Here is a 22,198-nt window from a genome sequence, read left to right as displayed (position 1 = left end):
TGAGAAGCCTAAAGATCAACAAACCAGCAGGGTATCCAAGTTCGGGTCTGCATCATGGCATGACTGAGCAGTATTTTTAAAAACCCACAGAAATACTGCTACTGTGGTGGCCTCCTTTCACCAACCCTTTTGCTGAAAACCAGGATCTTCTGGTCAGAACAGATTCTCCTTATGAGCTTACCCAGACTCAGGTGAGAATAAGGTCAAGTGAGCTTCGAGTATGGGACCGGGAGCTGAGGAAGAGGATGTGCATGCAGCTTAGGTTTTAATACCACCAGGTTGTTAGCTCCTCCACATGGTAACCCTGCCAGGCTAACTGACTTGACTGTGACAAGTGATGAGCATCCCAGGGGCTTTCATCTGGGACTGGAGAGTGCAAGGCTGACATCTGCACAGCACAGACCAGGTGCCAAGCACCATTGCCATCATAGTCCACCCATCAGGGCTTCTGCATTTCTGTCCCCAGGTAAAGGAGTTTGTTGCTCCTAATGATGGTGTGTAATCTGAACAGACAGAAGAGGCTGGCTTTAGGGGCAGCCTTTTAGAAGTCTGCCCGAAGCAGGATGATACACACACCATCCAAAATAAGGAGCTCCAGGTTCAAGAACACACACATCCACACTCCCCAACAATAACGTAAAAATGCTTTTATGATCAAAGCTACCATTCTAACAAGGCATCATCTAGGCCTTACTGATTATTAACCTTAAGTGTTCTTGAATACAAGGGATTTTTTATAACAAAACAGATAAATAAAAGGTAAATTACACTAGATACTAACTATGTGTACACCTGCTTTTCAACTCTGGAGTGAGATCGAAGTTGCACATACAATCTATTTAGATTGCTTCTCTTCTACCACTATCTCCCAAAGCCCTCTTGCAAAACAACACAAATCCTAGTAATTCAAACATAAAGAAAATATGAGCACCCACATACTTAAGTGCCCTATTAACATTCAGTCTTTGTTTGATCTTTAGAAATACTTTTAGAGACTACAAGGCCTGAAATTCTATAATTGCCATTGTAAGAAAGCTAGTACTTTCTGATATGGGAAACTGACAAGAAACGAGCGCTTCATAAATTCCCAAAGGAAAACAGAACCAATATGTAACTGCCTAAGCATGATAAAGCTATTTGAGGTTAATTGACCTAATTGATTCTCCCCACTTTCGTATTTCTGAGGCATTTTGTCCCTCATCCAGTACTGTGATTTTCCCATTCTGCCAGGAAGCAAGACCTGAACCAAAGTGTCGGGAAATATCAGAGCTGAAAGGGAGCTTAGGTATCTGGTCAAACCCTTTCTTTGACAGACACAGAACATGAATTCTACAGAAGGGAAGTGCCTCTCTTGACACATCAGTGCTGGTGACTGGCAGGTATCCTGACACAGTTCGCCTCACAGTGGAACAGAACCACAAGTAGGACTTTCTCACTAGTTCTTAAATTGGTTTGCAGAAAATTGGCAGATCATTCCTCAGTACAAAAGAAAATATACCTGGTAATGTTTTTAAATGATAGGCTCTATTTCCCTAGTAGTTAACAACACCAGCCTTGGAGTCAGCCAGACCTAGATGTCCATACCAGCTTGGGCACTTTCTAATTGTGTGACCTCAGGCATGCTACTTAACTTCTCTGAATCTGATCACCTTCACCCATAAAACAGGAATGCCAATAAGAACACCAATCCCACAGGGTGCCTGGCGCATGGTAAGCCTCATTCAATAAATATTAGTTGTGGGGCACCTGGGTAGCTCAGTCTGTTAAGCAACCATCTCTGGATTTCGGTTCAGGTCATGATCTCATGGTTTGTGAGATTGAGCTCCACTTTGGGTTCTGTCCTGACGGCATGAAGCCTGCTTGGGATTCTGTCTCCCTCTCTCTGCCCCTCCCCGACCTGTGCACCCTGTCTTTTTCTCTCTGTCCCCTCAAAAATAAACATTTTTTAAAAAATAATAAAAAATGAAATGAAATGAAAAATAAAAGTAGAATAATAAAATAGAAAATAAAATATTATTTGTGAGTACTCCTGTAACCTGGCACACCAGACGGAGCCAGCAGGTCCCTAATCCTGTGAGTTCTGAGAGGATATTGTGAAGAGCAGCCCAGTATCTGTACGTGGAAGTACCCTTGTCTCTTCAGAGAACGTCCCAGACTTGACACTGAATTTCTGATTAGGAAACTGACTGAGAACAGGTTTAAAAGAACCAGCCTGGGGGTGCCTGGGTGGCCTCTGACTTCGGCTCAGGTCAGATCTCACATTCGTGGGTTTGAGCCCCATGTCGGGCTCTGTGCGGACAGCTAGCTCAGAGCCTGGAGCCTGCTTCCGGTTCTGTGCCTCCTTCTCTCTCTGCCCCTCCCTCTCTCTCATGCTGTCTCTCTCTGTATCAAAAATAAATTTAAAAAATTTAAAAAAAAAGAACCAGCCTGATGCCAGCACCAGTAGGAGCCCTTCCCACTACGCAAATTCTGAGAAGCACACTTGAAGCCATGCATATCCTACCTCTAAGGTCAATTTCACAACAGGTTTACCTGAAAAAGAATGGCCAAGGCAGAAAAGTCATCAACACACTATGTTTGGGGAAAGCTCGCCTCCCCAAAAGAATAGAAAAGTGCCATAATTAGACACAGGAGGGGCTCAAGTCCATGGCTGTTTCAATAAAGGGAAAATTAGCCATCTTTAGGCCTCTTGGGCCTGAGCTACAATTCCAGGGGTAACCAGTGCTAGCCCTCCCCAGGCAAGGTTTTAAGAAAGACTCAAAGTCAAAACCCCACTTGCTGCAACTGTAAGGAAGCCTGGAAGCCTAAAGCCCAAAATGGATATCTTGTTCAAGTTTCAACATGGGTCATTAGGTTCCCTTGTCCTTCAAATGATACATGGAAGAGTGTAACAGGACCGCAGAGGGTGGCGGCCTGGCACACCAGCCTGGCTCTGCCATTCCCTAGTGGTGTGACCTTGGGCAAGTGGCTTTCCCACTCTGGGCTTCTTTCCCTAACTGCAAAATGGAGCGCCTGAACTCGAAGCATGCGAAAGAGCCTCTGACCTCTGGCATTCTCCCGCTTTAAGTTCTGCACATATCCTGCCACCTAAAAAATGCAGTAATTAAGGCTTGATAATGGCCTCCCTGGGGAGCAGAAACCATATTTGCTAGTCCTTGCGTGGCTCACGGCCCCTGGTCCGCTGTGAGGCCCAGAGCAACTGCATAATAAATGTTGAGTGATACAGATTCACTGCAGAGAGCCTGGCATATCATAAGCTTTTCAGATGCCAGGCAGTTCCCCTCCAACCTCTCTCCCACCAGACTTTTCGAATAGTCAGATTTTCCCATCCCTGGGCTTTTCATAAAAAGCAGCATTGCATAAGAAAACAAAGTTCTTTGTCACTTCACGTGACAGTGATTAAACACCTAGGTGCCAGGCACCCTGCTCCGTACTGGAAAGGGAGAAGACCCAGGTGGAGTGCTGGCGCTCGGCCTACAAACTGTCGGGAGTCAGGGCGAGTCAATTAACCCAGGCCAATGCGAGGCCCGATAACTGTAGAATGAACTCCTGAATCTTCCAGTGTAGAGCTCTCCTGACAGACCAGCAACTAACTAGCATGCAATGAGATGAGCACTTGCGAGCAATCCACCCACTTTAGGCTCAGGACACATTTAATCTGTCCTTTGACACCAATGATTCCTAATCCAGGCTGCACAGTAGAATCGTTTGACCAGCTTTAAAAAATACTGCTTGCCCAGGGCCCAGTCCAGAAAATTCTTTAAGAATGGGGTGGAGGGAAACAGGTGCTGGTATTTTTTTAAACACTTCCTTAGTGACCATAAGGTGCAGCCAGGGCTCAGGACTCCTGGCCTCCACCTTCTCTATGCCCACTTCTAGCCCCCAACTTAGTGACAGGTCCAAAAGCTAACTCCAAGGCCCACCAGACCACCCCAAATTCTACCAGAGTATTCTCTGAGCCATTAAGGCAACTCTGCCAGTGCCAAAACATTTTTGGCAAGCCAAACTTAACCGAAAAGAGGCTCTTAATTAACTCTCAGTGACAGAAGGCAATTAGCTAGTTAGTCCAGTCTATCCCCCAATCGTTCCTTTTATTAAAGGCTTAACTGGCCTGAGATCTCATCCTTCTTTTTGGAAGCTTCTCTACTCCCAGGATTGAGATTTAATTTGTCCCTTCTTGGTGCACCTGGGTGGCTCATTTGGGTAAGTGTCAGACTTTTGGTTTCAGCTCCAGGCATGATCGCACAGTTCAGGAGTTCGAGCCCCACATCAGGCTCTGCACTGGTGGTACAGAGCCTGCTTGAGATTCTCTCTCTCTCACTCTCACTCTACCTGTATCTCAAAATAAATGAATAAACTTAAAAAAAAAAAGAAATTTGTACTTAACGCCAAATTTGCATGACACAGAAATGAATTAACTAAAAAGTGAGAGTACCTTCTTTCCCCTAATCACTCAGGAGTAAGCATCATTTGGGATATATTCTAGACTTTTAATTTTTTAATGTTCATTTTTGAGAGAGACAGAGTGCGAGCAGGGGAGGGGCTGAGAGAGAGGGAGACACAGAATCTGAAGCAGGCTCCAGGCTCCAAGCTGTCAGCACAGAGCCCTACTAGGGGCTTGAACTCACAAACTGTGAGATCATGACCTGAGTCAAAGTTGGATACTTATCTAACTGACCCACCCAGGTGCCCCTTTTCAATTTTTTTAAAATTATTCTAGACTTTTACAATGCACTCAAAGCCATGATGCATAAAAGGCTTTGTTTTTTTAGGAAATGGGTTTCTATCATACATGCTGCTTGGCAACTTGTTTTTTTATTGTTATTCTTTACTTTTTAAGTGATCTCTACACCCAATGTGGGACTCAAACTCACAACCACAAAATCAAGAATCACATGGGCTACTAATTGACCCAGCCAGGCATACCACAACTTTTTTTTTTAGCAATATATCATAAACAACTTTCAAAGGGTATACAAAGATCGGCCTCCCTTTTAAAAGCTCTGCAAATCTACCCAAGGGATACAGAAGTGCTGATGCATAGGAGCACATGTACCCCAATGATCACAGCAGCACTTTCAACAATAGCCAAATCATGGAAAGAGACTAAACGTTCATCACCTGATGAGTGGATCAAGAAGATGTGGTTTTATATGTAAACCAATTTGACAATAAACTATTAAAAAAATAATAAATTAAAAAAAGATGTGATTTATCTATACAATGGAATACTACATGGCAATGAGGAAGAATGAAATCTGGCCATTTGTAGCAAAATGGATAGACCTGGAGGGAGTCATGCTAAGTGAAATAAGTCAGGCAGAGAAGGAAAGATACCATAGGTTTTCACTCATAGGGTTAGCAGGAGAAACCTAGTAGAGGACCATGGGAAGGGGAAAGGGGAGAGAAAAGAGTTGGGGAGAGGGAGTGAGGCAAATCATGAGAGACTTTTGAATGCTGAGAACAAACTGAGAGCTGAGGAGGGAGGGGGGAAGTAGAAAGGGGGGTGATGGTCATGGAGAGGGGCACTTGTGGGGAAGAGCACTGGGTGTTATATGGAAACCAACTTGGCAGTAAACTATTTAAATAAATAAATAACTAAAAGCTGTGCAATACTCCACTGGCCAGATTTACCTTTCTGCTCCTGGTGGGCTGATTCCCAACATTCTCTATTTACCAACACTGAGGTAAATGTCCTTGCATGCAAATTCTTCCCACTCAAACATCCAGGTAACTATTTAGAAGTAGGTGGATGGCTGGCCACAGAACCAGCCTGTACTCACCATTTCCAACTGCTCTTTCTCAAGACCTCCTGGGTCTCCACCTCTTTGCATCACATGACATAGGGGACCTGCTCCTGCTTCCTGAAACAACTTGCATTTCCTTGGATGAGTGCCTCGCTGAGTCTTCTTTCTGCCCCCCAAGGTAGGCATTCCACAGATCACTTTGCTTCCTTCTCTTCTCTAACTGGCACAATGTTCTTGCCTTCTCTTTTATCTTCCCTAGACAGCCTCCAAACTCGACATTTCTACTCTAACTACAACTCAGCTGCCTGCTGGACATTCCAGCCTCCATGTCTCTCACACCTGAAACTGAACAAGTCCCAAAATGAACTCATGACCCTTTCCCTCTAAGACTCAATTCCCCCATCTGCAAAACAAAGGGATTTCTCCAAATTAGGAGTCTAGTAGGCACTAGATGCTGTGGGGGACAGAGAAATTCCCAGAAACATAGGCTTTGCATTCAGAGAACATACACTCTAAGGAGTGGGGAAGATATGTAAACAATTATGTAACACAGGGCAGAATAAAATGCTAAAATGGAAAAGAGTGCCTAAGTCTGGGGTGGAGGTTTGATGAAAGCTTCACAAGAGGCAATGTTTGAGTTGAGCCTTGAGTGATGAGCATTTCAACAGGAAGAGGAGAGACAATATTTCTGGCTGAGGGTATGACATGAAGAGAGTATAAACTCGGAGAAGCGTGCTAGTGCACGATGCACACATGGAATAAGAATGTCCTAGAAGCTAAGGCTGGAAAGAAAGGTCACAGAAGACCCTGAATCCTATCATCATGGAGTTCTCTAAAGAGTTTTTCTATTTGCCAGCCAGAGTCTATGTGCCAACTCAAAATGATTGACAGCAGCTGCCTATGCTGTGCTAAGAAAGATTTTGGACTTATATGGAGACTCATTGGGAAAGCATGTGTATGACCAATCAGCAAAATCAGCTCAGAGCACCATTAGATATACGCATAAGGCACAAGGTAATAGGGAGCTCTCAAAGGCTTTTGAGCAAGGGAATGGCATGACCCAACGTGTGTGCTACTCGTATCATTCGGGCAGCAGTGTAAAGGATGAACAAAGCACAGATCAGTCGAGAGGCTGCTATAATAAGCCAGATGGTGACGGTGATAAAGATAAACAATTGGATGAATTAGGGCACAGTAATCAAAGGAGGAAGAGACAGATGGAAGAGATAATGAAAGACAGAATCAAGACGACTCAGAGACTGTGATGATGGAAGGGAGGAAGAGGGAGGAATACAAATGTGTCAAGGTTTCCAGGGATTTAACCTGGGTCCCTAGATGGATGTCAGTGCCATCAATAAGATAGGAGCATTAAGGGAAGAGTATAATTGCCTTTCATTTTGAATCCTCAAACCACTTTACTTGAGATGCAGGAGTCTCAAGTGCCCTTGAATACACAGGGAGGGAAAAGGCACAATACGCATCGCTTGACGGGCTCCGTGTTTTTATAAAATATAAACCTACCGGATCATTAAGGAAATATCCATCAGTATCTGATCCTAGACACAATGTGAGAATAAACCTTTGAATGTTCATGCTCTCAAAAGAGAATTCTTCCCCTTGAGCCAGAGCTTTCATTTCACATACCTTATTTCATTTGATTCCCATGCTTACCCTATGAATCAGGAAGGGTGGAGATCATCCCAGTCTTACAATGAGAACAGCCATACTTCCTAAGCTCCTGCTACACAGCAGATACTGTTCCAAATACTTTATATGGAGCCATGCATTTACTTCTCCCAAGAACCTCACAAGGTAGATACTATTCTCCCCACTTTACAGAGGAAAAATAAACAGTCTTAGAAATGTCAGTGAACTTGCCTGAGGCTACACAGCTGGAAAGCAGGAGAGCTGGGATCTGAACCTGGCCAGTCCAGCTCCAGAGCCCACGTGCTGTTATGTCTTATCATAAGAACCCTGAAGCACAGAGAGGCCACCTGCATAGGCCCAACTATGAGGTTCTATCATCCAGCTGTGGAATGAAGTCTAGGCCCAGAGCTAGCTAACACCTAATCCCTATCTTCATTGTTTACCAAGATAAACAGAACTATCCCACTGATCTGACAGATTATTCTGACCTTTTTCCTCTTTGGCCTTTGTCTCATCCCTGCTGGACAGTTTCTGAGGCCTGCTCAAACAACCTAAGATTTCTGTTTCTCTACTAGTGGACAAGAACAAAAGTCCAGCTCCTTTCGTGCTGGAATGGTTAGGGGTCAAAGGAGGCCATGTGTGGCATGAAAGGGAGACCGTGACCCAGGAGTCAGGAGACTTGGCTCTGCTTCTGTTTAGCTCTGTGCCTTTGTACAAATCACTTCACCTCTCTGGATGTCTGTTTGCCCATCCGGAAAAATGAGGAAGGAGGTGAACTGGATGGTCTCCGAGGTTTCTTTCAGCTCTGACTTGGCATCACCCTGCCGTTCTGGCAAACCCAAGGAAGTTTTGCTAGAATACGCTATACAGTATCTTTAGTTAACCAAAGGGGAAATCGGTCAGAATGGAGAGAAAGAAAGAGTTAGATAAAACAAAAACGATCTTTGTGGAAGGCAGGCAAGTTAGGGAACATATGGGCAGGCGGTGTATTTAACACCTTGCCTGGGGAAGAACATGCTCAAAAATGTTACAAGTGCGATTACTGCTACTAAATTTCCGAGAGTATACAGGGATAGCCAAAACTTCTAGTGAGATCTTTCTCCTAAATGTGACTCTCTTTTACCTACCTGACTCTGTTCCAGGTTTATAGTGTTTAAAAGGTTGGGGGAGGCAGGAGTGGGGATTCCTCTAGGGGCAGTAGGCACCAACTGTCCTCAACAGTGATAGACAGTTATGACTGGAAAGCAAGACCCCTAAGCCCCAGGGGAAGGGGAAGAGAAAATGTAAATGGGAGGGGCCAAGGTTAATCCCCAGTTCACTGAGAACTGACCACGACAAACGGTGGGATAGGGGGCGGAATAGCAACAACAGGTGCGGACCCCAGCACACTTTGCCAACTGTTTTTCCAAACAAGCCTAAAGCAGGGAGTAAGAAACTTGGGAAGATGATCCAAGCCTGGTTTTGTGTGTCCATCTGAGCAAACACAGCACCACCAGCCGTGAGGTATGGCCAAACAGTCCGCAGCGGTCAGGAGCTCCTGCCACGCAGCAGGCTTCACATTCTTCTCCACAAATCCAATGAAGCCTTGGCCTAAAGGTCACCCCTCACCTCCTGTGATCAAGACAGCAACACCCCCCAACCTCCTGAAAGCCCCACCCAGGGAAAACAGCCACAATGCCCTGGCAGGGGGCGGGGGAGTGGGGGCGTCAATCTGTTCTCTTTCCTCACTGGCCAAAAACTTTACAAGCAAGCACAGAAACATGACCTTGGCTTGGTGATAAGCTTGCAGGGCTGTTCTGAGGAGGGCTGAACTGGAAAGTCCAGCAAGGTGCTATGCAATGGAATGGCAATCCCAAGCGGGTGCCCTGCTGCTCCCTGTGGGCCTGGGAGCCCGAGAAGTTGGGAGAAATAGCCACTGGGAGCTGCAGGAAGCTGCTGCACCCCAAGAGAGTAAGTGTAAAAGTGCTGAAGATAATAAGGCACTTATGCACATGACCCTCAGCAACATTCCTACGGGGCACAGAGAATAAAGGGCAGTGACAGGCGCGCGCGCGCGCACACACACACACACACACACACACACACACACTCAAGTGCCTCCAACTTAAAAAAGGAAACTCTTAGCAAATGCCAACGGACAGGGAACAAGTAGTCATATGAAGAGGACCCTTTGTTACAATCTCCCCTAGGTTTTGGAAGGGGTGACCTTCCACAGCTAATTTCTAAGAGCTGCTATTTCTTTGGGCTGCTGTATGTGCTAGAAAGGCCTTCCAAACCAGCTCCAGCCAGGGAACCAGGATTATTACAGAAAATGTGACCTCAGCCTTCTCAATTCTTGCAACTCCAAAGCTAAGAAACTGCCTATTTACCCACAATGCTTGGGAATCTGCCTGAAGGCCTTCCAATGGATTGAGGTGGGGGAAAGGGTCTAAGGGGAAGCAACCCCCACTCCACAGCTGTGCAGTCACATGATCAAGGCCTTGGCCCTGGAAGGCAGCACTTAAAGGCGGCTTAGCCCCCAGAGCAAAGTCAGTTCTGAAAGAGTTGGCTGGTCTTGAAAACACAAGAGGTTTACCATATCCCAGAGCTACCAGGATTGTCTAATTTTTTTTTTCCTGTCTGTTTGCTGACATGGAAAGTAAGGTGCTGGTCTACTTTATTTTTTAAAATATTTATTTATTTGGGGGAGAGTGCCAGTGGGGGAGGGGCACAGAGAGGGGAACAGAGAATCCAAAGCAAGCTCTGCACTGACAGGTTGACATCAGCGAGCCTGATGTGGGGCTCCAACTGACGAACCACAAGATCATGATCTGAGTCACAGTCAGTCGCTCAATGGACTGAGCCACCCAGGTGTCCCAGCATTGGTCTACTTTAAACCTACCTTTGTCCTTAGAGCTCTGGATGCAGCCCTACCTCCCCCAATAATTACCTAACCCTGATAACAGATGGCCTTTGGGAAAGTTACCCCCTCTCAATAAAAAGGAATTAATGAAAAAGGAGAAAAATAAATTCACACACCTGTCTTTGTCCACCCCCCAAACCACTCCTTCCGTACTTCCATCATGTACTTGCTGGTTTCCTAGGCTACAAATCTCAAAATAGCTTGCCCCATAAAGCCGGCCCATTGATGGAAGAGTGGCTCAGAGGTCCCGGGAAAGCCAAGCTCTCTACCAGTGACAATCATCCTTCAAATTCTTCAGACCGGACTGAGTGATTCAAAGTAACTTTCCAAATTACCAATCAAGCTGTCCTTAGGCCTCAAACAGCCAAGCAACCCTGCCCCAAAAAGTTGCTTGGGCACAGACATCATGGAACCAATATTTTTGCCCACTATGTTCCAGGAAAGCTTTACTTAGATGAGATTCCCAATGCTGCCTTCCTGTACGTGAGCCTTACCGTCTAACCCCAGCATCAGGCACCCAAGCTCACAGGAGCAAGCAGCCATGATGACAATGATCATGGTCATCATTACAAGCATCATCATCATCACAGCTAAAACTTATTAAACATTTATTAGGTACTTAAGTGCTTCACAAGGGTTTTCTCATTTATTCTCATGGAATCCTCACAACAGCCTGGCAGGATACGTATGATTATTAGTCCATTTTACACGTGTGGAAACGTAGGCTCGGAGAGGTTAAGTAACTTTCCCAGAGCCAGACAGCAGGTGGTACGATCTGAACCCAGGCCCTTACCCCCCTCGGGTCTGTACACTCTGTGTGCTGATCCACTCACTGTGTCACCACTGACTGCCCTGAAATAAGTCACAGTAAGAGTACTACTCTGAAAAACTGCTAACAAATATTAGGTGCTCACAATGAGCCAGAACTGCCACTGAATGCTTGATGTACATTATTTCCTTAAATCCTCACAACAGCCCTAACTATTAGGTAGGTGCTGTGATTCCCACTTTACAGATGAGCAAAACTGAGGTTTGCAACAGTTATGTTACATATCTAACATCATGTGGTGAAGCAGCTCAAATGCAGAACTGGGAAATGTGGTCCAAAACCTCGAGCTGCGTGGCTGAACTTGCATTTGGAAAAAGAGGCATTTCTACTGCCCGACCTAGTTAGGCTCCCTGCTATGTCCCAACTCTGAACCTCCAGGGTCCCAGCAGGAATGTGGCAAATAAATGCCTTCCAAGGTCAATATGGCTCTGATTAAACTAGGAAAGGAGGATCAACAGTCTCTTCAGAAGCCTCTCCTCACCCCTATCTTCCCTCGACCTGTCTTCTGAAGAAAGCACTTCACATCCAGCAGCCTCTACTAGCACTCTGCCCAGAACGTCCAATAAGTGTTTACCCAGGGCTCCCAGGGCCATAGCTAAGGGCCTTAATGTGCAATCTGGCTCTGTGCCCTATTTAATCACCACCTGAATGAAATGTTTCTTTGCTAGCAATAGCCAGAGCACAGGCAGGCAGAGGCTTTCTGCAAACACAGCTGGTCTACTGGCAAAGACAATTCAACACACAGGCAAATACACCCTGAGTTTATACCACCACTGATCTGGATAGAGGGAGGGAGACTAAAGGCATCAGGATGGAAATAGCATGGGTCCGTGCTTCCTGACTTCTCCTCTGGGTGACTTTGCTTCTTCCTCTCCTACCCACTTAAACATCTGCCCAACGGGGCACAGACTGGACTGTTTTTGCCAGACAGGACAGTCCTCTCTAACCTCCTGGCTCCTGCCATCCATCCCCTTCCCTGAGCACCTCCAGGCTGAGGACAAGACACACCCTACTTTCTTCCCTCTGGCATTTCCTCCAGCAGCTACGGGAACAGAAACACAGGTAACTGAGATCCCTGAAACCCCCACCCTTCAGGGCCAGATCCCTCAACACAGCACACATGGACAGATGTGCAAACCATGCCGTTTTTAGCTGGCAGCTCTTTCCCTCGGAAGAAACAGAGTAAACAGAGAGGGCTGATGTCCAGAGGAAGAGTCCTCCCCAAGACTTCAAGCACCTTGCAGAGAAACTCACGCTGGGTGCCAGCAAGTAGGGTAGCAAGACACTGAACATGGGAAAAGGCCATGTGCTCAAAAACAATGGGACAGGGGTGTCTGGGTGGCTCAGTCGGTTAAGTGTCCAACTCCGGCTTAGGTCATGATGTCGCAGTTCATGGGTGCAAGCTCCACATCGGGCTCTGTGTTGACAGCTCAGAGCCTAGAGCCTGGAGCCTGCTTTGGATTCTGTGTCTCTGTCCCTCCTCTGCTCATGCTCTCTGTCTCTCTCTGTTAGAATAAATTAAAAAAAAAAAACTGGGACACACGTCACCAAATTAAGATCAAGTTGGGGTAACAAGGCCCTTTTGGAAAATCCTCCCCACCATACACATCCAGTTGGGTCTAGAACCTCTTCATACTGGAACGGCTTTCTTCCTAATTCCCCCATGGATATCACCTCCTCTGATGGAATGGCCATTTTGGATGCTAGAAAGGATTGCATTGGAGCCTAGATTATTCTGGAAGGGAGCAAGCTTGAATGCGCTGGGCTGGGGGAGAGACTTGGAAGCAGGAAAGAAAGGACAGGAAAAAGAAAGGTAGCAGGACAGCATTGCATTTCATCAATGGGGTTCTGCTGAGGACCTTAGTGGGGGCAGCCACCCCATGAGCCACTAAAAATCTTCCGGTTGAAAATGGGATGCCTGCTATCTCATTTTCTGTACCTGCTCGCTCTCATCAATGTTCTTTGTTGTCTGTCGTTGGCAGAGTGGGCCCTTCTTGGGACAGCACTGAGAGAGAACACAATGCTCTAGCTTGCAAGCCCCCAACTAACTGAGCACTGATGGGCAAATGCAGTTGGCTGTCAGCGGCACCGAAATGACAGAGCATTTCTGGAGTTTTCTTTGGTTTGCCAAGGGAGAAATGAGATGAAATCTGCCCCTGACAGTAATATGCCAACAACTTCCAGTTACAGTTGAGATGCTTTCTTATGCTTTGCATACATTGTTTCCTATGGCTAGAATTCCCTTCCTTCTTGCAACATCCAGCAAACACAAACCTATGCATTCCTGCGTGCTCATTGAGCACCTACTATGAGCCAGGCCCGGCTAGAAACACTAGACTAGAAAACCACACAAGAGTCCCTGTGCTCCTGCAGCTAATGGGTCTCTTTCGCGAGCCAGCTCAACTGTCCCCTCTTCTAGAAGGCTTTCCTTCATTGTACTAGGTTAACAAAGAAAGACCCTCTGGGCTCTATGTCTTGTTCAAATCTGTTACTGTACATGTCATGTTGTAATTTTGTTGCTCTCTTTTCTGTCTCATCTAAAGTGAGTAACGCAAGGGGAAAGAATGTTTCGTATTTAACTCTGAATCGTTGGATAAATAGTTGCTGAATGTGGGGGGCCTGGGTGGCTCAGCCAGTTGAGTATCAGACTTGAGCTCAGGTCAAGATCCCACGGTTTGTGAGTTTGAGCCCTGCGTCGGGCTGTCTGCTGTCCGCATGGAGCCCGCTTCAGATCCTTCAGATCTGTCATTCTCTCTGCCCCTCCCCTGCTCACACTGTCTCTCAAAAGTAAATTAAAAAAATAAAACAAGTATCCTGCAAGCAGAGAGTTAGCATGCAATAACTCTATGTCCGTGTTTCCTCCCCTTAGTTTCCAAAGATCTTAGAGACTAGAAGGGAGGGAGGACTGAAAGGTGATAAGAGGCCTGGCTGAAATACTTCAGTGACATAACTCCTAGTCACCAAAGAAGCCGCTGGAATGCTGAAGCTACCTTAAAATCTAACTCACAATAACTTGAGGCCCTCACACTTTTAATTGCAGCCACGTTATTTAACACCTACATAAACACTGAGGCACTGCCAGGAGGCTCAATGCCCTTCCCACAGGCCACCCAGATTCATGTTAGTCAGGATGAGCTTTTGAACCAATGTGCTACCTCCAATACTTTAGCAACTAGATAATGTCTCTCAAAGTGGGGCTCAAGGCTCACCAACATCAGAATTACTAGGGAGCGTGTAATAAATGCGGAATCCCATTGCCGCCCCCCACCTACTTAGACTCCGTGTAGACAGCCAGGGATCTGCACTACAAGTTTCCAAGGTCATCTTTCACAAAGAAAATTCATGAATCCTTTCTCTCCACACCCTCCAATGTCTTCATGTACACACTGCCAGTTATTGGCAGAAGAGGAGCCTGGGAGGAGATATTCTCAATTTAACAAAAGATATGTAAGACCACAAATATGCTAACTCAGTGAGTTAGCTTTCACAATGTACATGCACATCAAACCATCATTTGCATACTTTACGTATCTTACAGCTATCTTACCCCCAATAAAGCTGAAAAAAAATTAAAGTACGAAAAAAAGATACAAAAGGCCAGGAGAAGTTGACAAATCTGGCTCTTCGTACAGAGGGCATTTCAATGAGGCATGATGACAATAAGCTACCCACTGAAACACCTAGAAAGAGGTGGAAAGTGAGTCACTAGCCTAATAACATTTCTTTAATATATACATTATTAAGGAAGGAAAAGAAGTAGGCCTGTCCAGATGTCTGCCGAGGGATTAAGACCAAGATCCAACAGCATCATTTCCTCACTGGGATGAAAGTGAGCAGAGTCGGGGGCGAGAGCAGGCTGCAGTGCTAATAATCACTGGCTCTTTGTGATGGAAATGCAACAAAAAAAGACTTCTGAGCTGGAGCTCAACAACCTCTCTCTGGCGATTTCAAAAAACAGAGGAGATCCTTCTAAATGGCCACAAGAGACACAGGAACCATGCCCCTCAGACCTCAAAGGTACACAGGCAGGGTCACAGGAGGCAAACAAAAAAGGGAGGAAAAAGTTGGCTCTGTCCATCGGGCGGTCAGCATTATCCAGGTACACGTTAAACAACCAATGTATGTGTATGGTATTGTATTACTCTCTGCAGGAAGTTGCAGAGGAGAAGAAAAAAATAACACTGACCCCTTCCATTATAAAAAAAAAATGCACTCACGCTAATGATGGTGACTGAACATGAAAAAAAAAAAAAGGTGACTCAGCCAAAGGCAGTATTACCTACATGTATGCAAAGGTATACATTAATGAACCAAATCATCTGAGGAATGTTCAGAGGGTTGAGAAAGATGACAAAAGGTGTTACCAGAATGACTGGAGTAACTGGAGTTTCAGAGTCATCTGGAAAGATCTTCAGGATGATCTACAGCAGGGAAGAACACACAACAAATCCTACAAAGTCGATGATGATGAAGGTGGCCCAGCTATAGCAAAGGGACAAAAATCCAGGGAGGGGTGCCTGGGTGGTTCAGTTAAGCGTCGACTCTTGATTTGGGCTCAGGTCATGATTTCACGGTTTGTGAGTTTGACCCTTGCATCGGGATCTGTGCTGACAGACAGTGTCCTACCTCATGGGATTTGGTCTCCCTCTTTCTGTCCTTTCCCTGTGTGCGTTCTCATTCTCATTTTCGCTTGCTCGCTCTCTCTCTCAAAATAAATAAATTTTTTTAAGTTAAAAAAAAATCCAGGGAGCCTGTGGATCACCCCGTGAGTAGGAGCCAGCAACATACTGTTTCTTTAAAAGCAAGCACCATGCTGGGTTGTGTTAGCCGGGAAGAGTCACAACATCAAATTTTATAGGCTGTACCTAAGAAGGGTATGCAGATGCAGGCCAGGAGCCAGGGAAGAGCAACAGAAATGCTCAGGGGAATTACTTCCAAAAGCTATCAAGAAAGGTGCAAAGGAGTGGAGGTTTGTCAGTTTCTGACTTTGAGGTGAAAATACACTGGTCATGTGCCAGCTCTGATCAGCTCTATCCAGCTTCTCTGTTTAAGTGACCACATAGAGGATTAAAATGCTGTTTTCACACGGCCCATTTCACAGAGAAGACGAAGACAGGAAAAGATTTTGCTCAGGTCCCCATAGCAAGCCATAAGCAAAACTAGCATCATAGTGTTAAGTCCCAGGGTGGTCTGTGGGTTGTTGGATCCACCAATCCACACATACCTTCTCTTTATAATGGACGCCCCCAAAAGACGGTAACGATGGAAGATGGAAAATTCTCTGCAAATTTCCTTGGGGAGAAAAATAAAACAAACTAAAAAGGGCTGTCATGCCTCACTGCTGAGGCCCATATAAACATCAGCCTCTTGTGTCCCCCTGGACTGATGACATAGGACAGAGTCCGTCTGATGAGCTGTCAGCAGATGGCCGGATCCCTCGTTGTACCCATTACCCACCGACATCAACTCCAAGCAGGGGCAGTTACCAGTGCTCCAGACAGCAGATGGGGATGAGGAGGTGTGGCTGGTCTCTCAGGAGGTGGGGAAGCAGGGGGGGGGTGTGTGCAAAAAGCCCAGTTCTTGAATCCTCTAATCCATCACGTTTTCTCTAAAACAAATCCATCCATCACAGAGCGAACAGAACACACCACTGTTTATTCAGTTAGCTCCAAAAGGTGTCATAAAAAGCTCAGGAATGTCTTGAAGATGTGCCATTCTTACATTTGCAGTGAGGAAGGAGAAAATAGGAGAATCAAACAGTGAAGAAAAGCAGGCAAGCCGGATTCAGTGGAAATGAGACTTCTAATATAGTATAAAGATAGGGACTCAATAGCAATGGTAACTCTAGTAAAGGATGAGGCTCACTCAGAACAACTGACTAAGGGGCACCTGGGTGGCTCAGTCCCTTCAGCGTCCAACTTCAGCTCAGGTCATGATCTCATAGTTTGTGAGTTCAAGCCCCACATCGTCCTGCTGCTTCAGATCCTCTGTCCTCCTCACTCTCTGCCCACCAACCCTACTCTCACTCTCTCTCAAAAATAAATAAACATTAAAAAAAAACAGTGGCATGGGGCTCTAGGGTCTATGGCATCAATTATTAATTTGGCAAATGTCCAGCCTGGATCTAGCCTGCCTTATGTGCATGACCATATGCTATGCCCCACTGACTTTGGTGTCCAATCAGGAGATGCTCGACACAGACACAGACACGTCCACAACCGATGTGAACTGGACAATTAGAAAAGTCACCCAATGTTGGATTTTTTTGTTCCACACCAAAGACAGAGACAGTATAACTGCATGCAAGAGAGATGAACGGCCACTAATTTAAGAACACCAGTTTATACAGATAGAACCCATCCAACTGCCGAGCATGTTAACCCTTCTGCTGAGAAACTGTAGACTTTATGGCTTAAACAGCAACGAGAATCTCTTTCTGCTAAAGCCTCAATTCCCACCGTGGCGGCTCAGTCTTAAAGCCACCTCTACCATGAACTTGCTGGGTGACTTTTGGTTAATAGCATAAGCGCTGAGTAAATTCACTTCCTGTCACCCATACCTGCCAGAATAACATGCACAAAGGGACTAGCCATGCTCGAAGAAATGCTCCTTGGTAGGCACCACTGATCTTCACCAAGGGGCTTAAGAATGGTGAGTGAATCTTGGGGCTTATGGATCCCCAGAACCCTCTCGTGCTCCGGCCGAAGGGGAGACAGGAGACGGTGGTGCTTCAGCCATACATACATACCACGATCACCCACGGTCCCAGGGCCTCTGAGAAATCAGAGAAGACCAAAAAGAAACCAGACATCAGGAATATTAATCAAGAACAGAGCTCAGACACCAGAACTGCCCTTCGTTATGCTTCTAACGCTGGCAGCCACCCAAGGATGCATGGCCATGATGAGGGGCTGTTTAAAAAGGCCTTGGGAATAAATATTTTACAGACTGAAAAACAGGAGATAGGGAGACTAACCAATTTCCCTCCAACTCTTCCACTTCCTGGCCTAAAGCAATACTGTCCTTGTTATAAACTTACACAAACTCAGAGAACAAGGCCTTTCTATGCAGCCAAAATTGAGTCATCCTGTTGGGAGAAACACACCAGAAATGTTTTCTGCCAGGCTAGCCCTTTCATTTCAGCCAATGTGTCCCATTCCTTTTTGGGACCTCTGAACTCCACAGAATGTCCTGCCATAGTGTAGACTAATTCAGCAAGTTCACTGGCCAAAGCATTTCTCCGTGCTCAATATCTCCCCTTTGGAATATATATACATGGTCACAGGAAACATTTTAACATCTCTTTCTCCAGGCCCAAGTTAACCTATCATAAGCCTAAATAGGATAATGTATGTGAAAGTGCCTTATAAGCAGTACAGTGCCAGATAAGTGTAAGGTTTTATTAACCCTTGTGGCAGTCAAGTCAGAAAACGGTTTCCAACCATTAGTTGTGAATATTTTCTAAGGACTCCTATTAACAAGAGCCCTACTAGGGCACGGGATGTGGGACTGACCAAAGGCTGGGTCCCACGGCAGACCTGAGGCTACTATTTAAATGACACAAAGCAGGGACAGGAGTAAAGAGCAAAGCTAAGCACAGGACAATAGAAGAAGCACAGGTGACAGGAAACAGTCCATAGTCCCCTGCGTCCGCCCAAGCATCCACCCCCCTGCAGCAACCAGCCTCAAGCACCATCATCATCTACAAATGTGCCCAAAGGTAGCCAGGTCAGGGTGACTTCCCTAGGGAGATACCGGAAGCAGAAGATGAACAAAGCCACCTGACCCCAGCAAGAAGAAATGAGGTTCCTTTTTCCACACAAGGAGGCCAAAAGCATTTGTAGAATAGCACTCTTTTGCATACCTGGCCACTACTTGAGGAGAAAAGAATCATAGAATGCTGACTGTCCAGAGTTAGGCATGCAGCTCTGTCTGTCTCATTTGGCAGATGGGCAAACTGAGGCCCAAGAAGTTACTTTTCCTCGAAGCCACACAATGAAATAATGCCAGAACTAAGTCTCTAGAGTCTTCTAAAAGCTTCTAAAAACCCTTCCACTCAACACCATGGTGCTGCCACGTTTGATGTCATCGCACCAGCAGCAGCCCCCATCAGGTTTAATTTAGTCCTTTGTTGACCTTCTAGATACGTGGCTGCCAGAGGCCTCAAGACCCCTTTGTGGGAGAAGTACCCTCTGACCTTCACCACCTGCCATCCAAAAAAAAGCACTCCTGTCCCAAGAGCCTCACACATCAGCAGCTGAGATGCGTTGTTTCCTCTCATTAACAAAAAGCCCATTCATTTAAAAAAAGAAAAGAAAAGAAAGAAAGAAAGAAGACTGGGCTCAAATTTACACAAAAGGTCTAGCTGGGAGAGCCCTGAACTTCCTGTGAACAGCAGTACATCCCAAGAAGCCCTCTCTTAAAAAAAAATGCTGCCCTCCAGCCCTACTCGCTGCTGACAGCCACATAGCTATCCATACCCCCTTGCCACATCTGCAAGACAGGAAGGGACTGGAGGCCATTTGCCACATTTTACAGATTGGGAAACTGAGACCAGGAACCTGCAATCAAAGGAGGGGCCTAGAATACAGAGCAAGCGAGAAAGCCCAGGAGCCACACAAGTAAGTAGCGCCATGCCGATCAGCCCCGGGCCTCCCTCTGAGGCCTCCTGGTCTTTCCACAGACCGCTGGCCACCCCAAAAAGGGTTGGTAAGCTTTCCAACCCAGATGCTAATTCGTCTTTTGGCTGTAGGCAAGCAACCTCCAATCCCTGGGCCCCACCAGGCCTGTAAAACCGAGATAATAATCTCGACCTCCTGCCCCACACAGGGTTGTTGCAAGTCTCCAGAGAATAACTGTCTACAAATATAAAAGCAATAAAGATGCTAATGACAGGCTTCAAAAGTATCCCTGAATAAAACACACCACGTTTTTCACAGCCCGAAATCCGAAATAAAGATTTTTTTTTTCCCTTTTCTCCTCTTCTTCCTCCTCCATGATTTTATAGTTTTAGAACATCTTTCCACACAGGCTGAGTACAGAAAGACTCTCACTCTTGGGCCTCACCCAGATTATTTTTATGTATCTGGCAACTTTCCTTTTCAATCCCATTTGTTTTTCTTAGTACCACTAATGGGAGGTAAAGAAATCAGCTCCCTGAACACCCCAGACCATGACCACAGGAAATAGAATAAGAGCGAAAAGATGGAGAGGTTTGAAAAAAAAAAAAAATATATATATATATCCTCTCACCGTGGATAGAGAGCACCAGCCCAAAGTTCAGGTGTCAGCCTGCTCCAATGCACACATCAAAATTCAAAGGCAGACCTCACCTTAAGAGCATAAAACTCCCCAATGAAAAAGAGTCATTAAGAGAAACCCATAGAAGTATTTCCCCAAAGTACCACAGCAGGGACAAGGGACCTTATGTGACCACCTCCAGGAAAGCGTGTCATCAGGCCTCTGGGACATTCACTGCAGCAGGGCCATGGTCCCCAGATGTGATTCAGAAAGGGCACCTGGCTGGGGCTGGACTTCCTGCTTGTGAAAGGCCAGAGCTGGGCTGGGAGGGGAGGGACAGCCTACCAAAGGTGCCAGTGGCTCCTAGGGCTCTGTCACTATGTCCCTTGCCTCCACTGTGGGGCTGACGCATTGTGCAAAGGTGAAGGAAAGCCAAATGTGGAATCCACACAAAAACAGCCACTCTGGGAAAATCATGTTTAAGGGTCCCACTTCCCGCAGAATGAAGTGCTCTATACTTCCAAGTGTCCCGAGCACACAAATGACTCTTATCACTAAGGCTGCCAGGGAAAAAGTCAACACACTCACATGCATCATGGTGACCAGGTGACAGGGGTTGAGCAGGTAGATGACGGTCTTGGTGGCGAACTTAAAGCCCACCTCCACCCCGAAGGTCAGGCACAGGGCTACTAAGAGCAGATTCTTGCTCAGGCTCTCCTTGCCTTCCTCTGGCCGCTGGGTCACCTGCTCTGGCTGGCAGCCACGGCCACCCCTACCGTCCTCCTTCGTCTGCCTCAGGATGTGCCGCAGGGCCACCAGGATCTCCAACAGGGCCAGGGTCAGGACCACCACACTTTCCAGCAGCCGCTGCTGCCAAGAGAGGAAGGCAGCACAGTCGGGGCCCCCATTGCCTGCAAAGCTGGGGTCCACGCCCCCATAGAGCCAGTCCAGGAGACTTTGGTAGCTATACCGGGACATGATACCAAGTGGTTCTCCTTGACCACCGTGCAGGAAGCAAGAGCGAGTTGGAACACAAGCCCAGAGGGTTGCACGGGTGCTGGGACGTGTACCGGAGGGCACACCCCCGCACCCGCACCCCCCTCCAGACACCGGGGCACCTAGAGCAGGGGAAGGGAAGCTACACGCGAGGCCCGGGGTCAAGTGCTGGCTCTAACTTGTCCCCACGGCTGTCTGGGGAGCCCCCCGCGCTTCTCCAGTGGCCACCAACGAGGCAGGGTTGAAAGGAGCCGTTGGCCAATCTAAAAGGAAGGAGAGGAAAAAAAAAAAAAGGTCTCAAAGAGGCAATTGCATCGGGAATTACGAAGCGGGGCGGGGTGACTAGCGAGGGCAGAATAGGGAACAGGGGCAGTGGCGAAGCAAGCAGGGGTCAGGGGAAGCCAGAGGCCGGGAGGGTCACGGCGAGGGCCGAGGGGACCCGGCAGAGCCGCGGGAGGCAGAGCCGCGGGAGCCAGCCGGGAGCGGCGGGGGTGAGAGCGAGGGGACACGCGGAGGCCAGGAGCGGAGCTACCGGAGCCGGGCAGGCGGGGAGGGCGACGGGGATGGCAGGGACGCCGGACTCCTCGTCTCACGCACTCGCCACAAGGGGATCTCTTACTCCTGCAACCGCGTGGCCGTCTCTGCCCCCAGCTAGCAACTTCGCCGCCGACGGGCCCCTCCAGCCAATTTAGCGCGGTCCCGGGCCAGCCTCCCGCCTCCGGGTCCACCCCCGAACCCCCAGCTCCACCCCCGGCCCCAGACGGCCGCCCTCGGACAGCACCTCCCCCCGCCCGCGGCCCGCCCGGGACCAGCCCCCCTGGCGCAGGCAGCCGCGCG

General features: G+C 47.1%; 1 protein-coding gene across 3 annotated transcripts in view; it reads right to left on the bottom strand.

Annotated features, from left to right (window-relative positions):
• TMEM164 (transmembrane protein 164) overlaps positions 1 to 22,072 on the bottom strand; it is a 171,383-nt gene extending 149,311 nt beyond the window's left edge. Inside the window, exons 1-2 of one of the 3 annotated variants that reach the window (XM_029930668.1) lie at positions 21,981 to 22,072; positions 20,954 to 21,624 (exon numbers count right to left, since the gene is read on the bottom strand). In XM_029930668.1, coding sequence (XP_029786528.1) covers positions 20,954 to 21,343 — 390 coding nt within the window. In that variant the 5' untranslated portion in view covers positions 21,344 to 21,624; positions 21,981 to 22,072. Of the gene's footprint in view, positions 1 to 20,953; positions 21,625 to 21,893; positions 21,935 to 21,958 lie in introns of those variants that run through there. The other 2 variants (XM_029930667.1, XM_029930670.1) reach the window with 2 other exon arrangements.
• Between the last annotated feature and the right edge of the window lie 126 nt (positions 22,073 to 22,198).

Source organism: Suricata suricatta, chromosome X (genome assembly GCF_006229205.1).
Source record: "Suricata suricatta isolate VVHF042 chromosome X, meerkat_22Aug2017_6uvM2_HiC, whole genome shotgun sequence".
Taxonomy (NCBI): domain Eukaryota; kingdom Metazoa; phylum Chordata; class Mammalia; order Carnivora; family Herpestidae; genus Suricata; species Suricata suricatta.
Note: the sequence above shows the minus strand (reverse complement) of the source record. Positions and strands in the feature narration are given on the sequence as shown.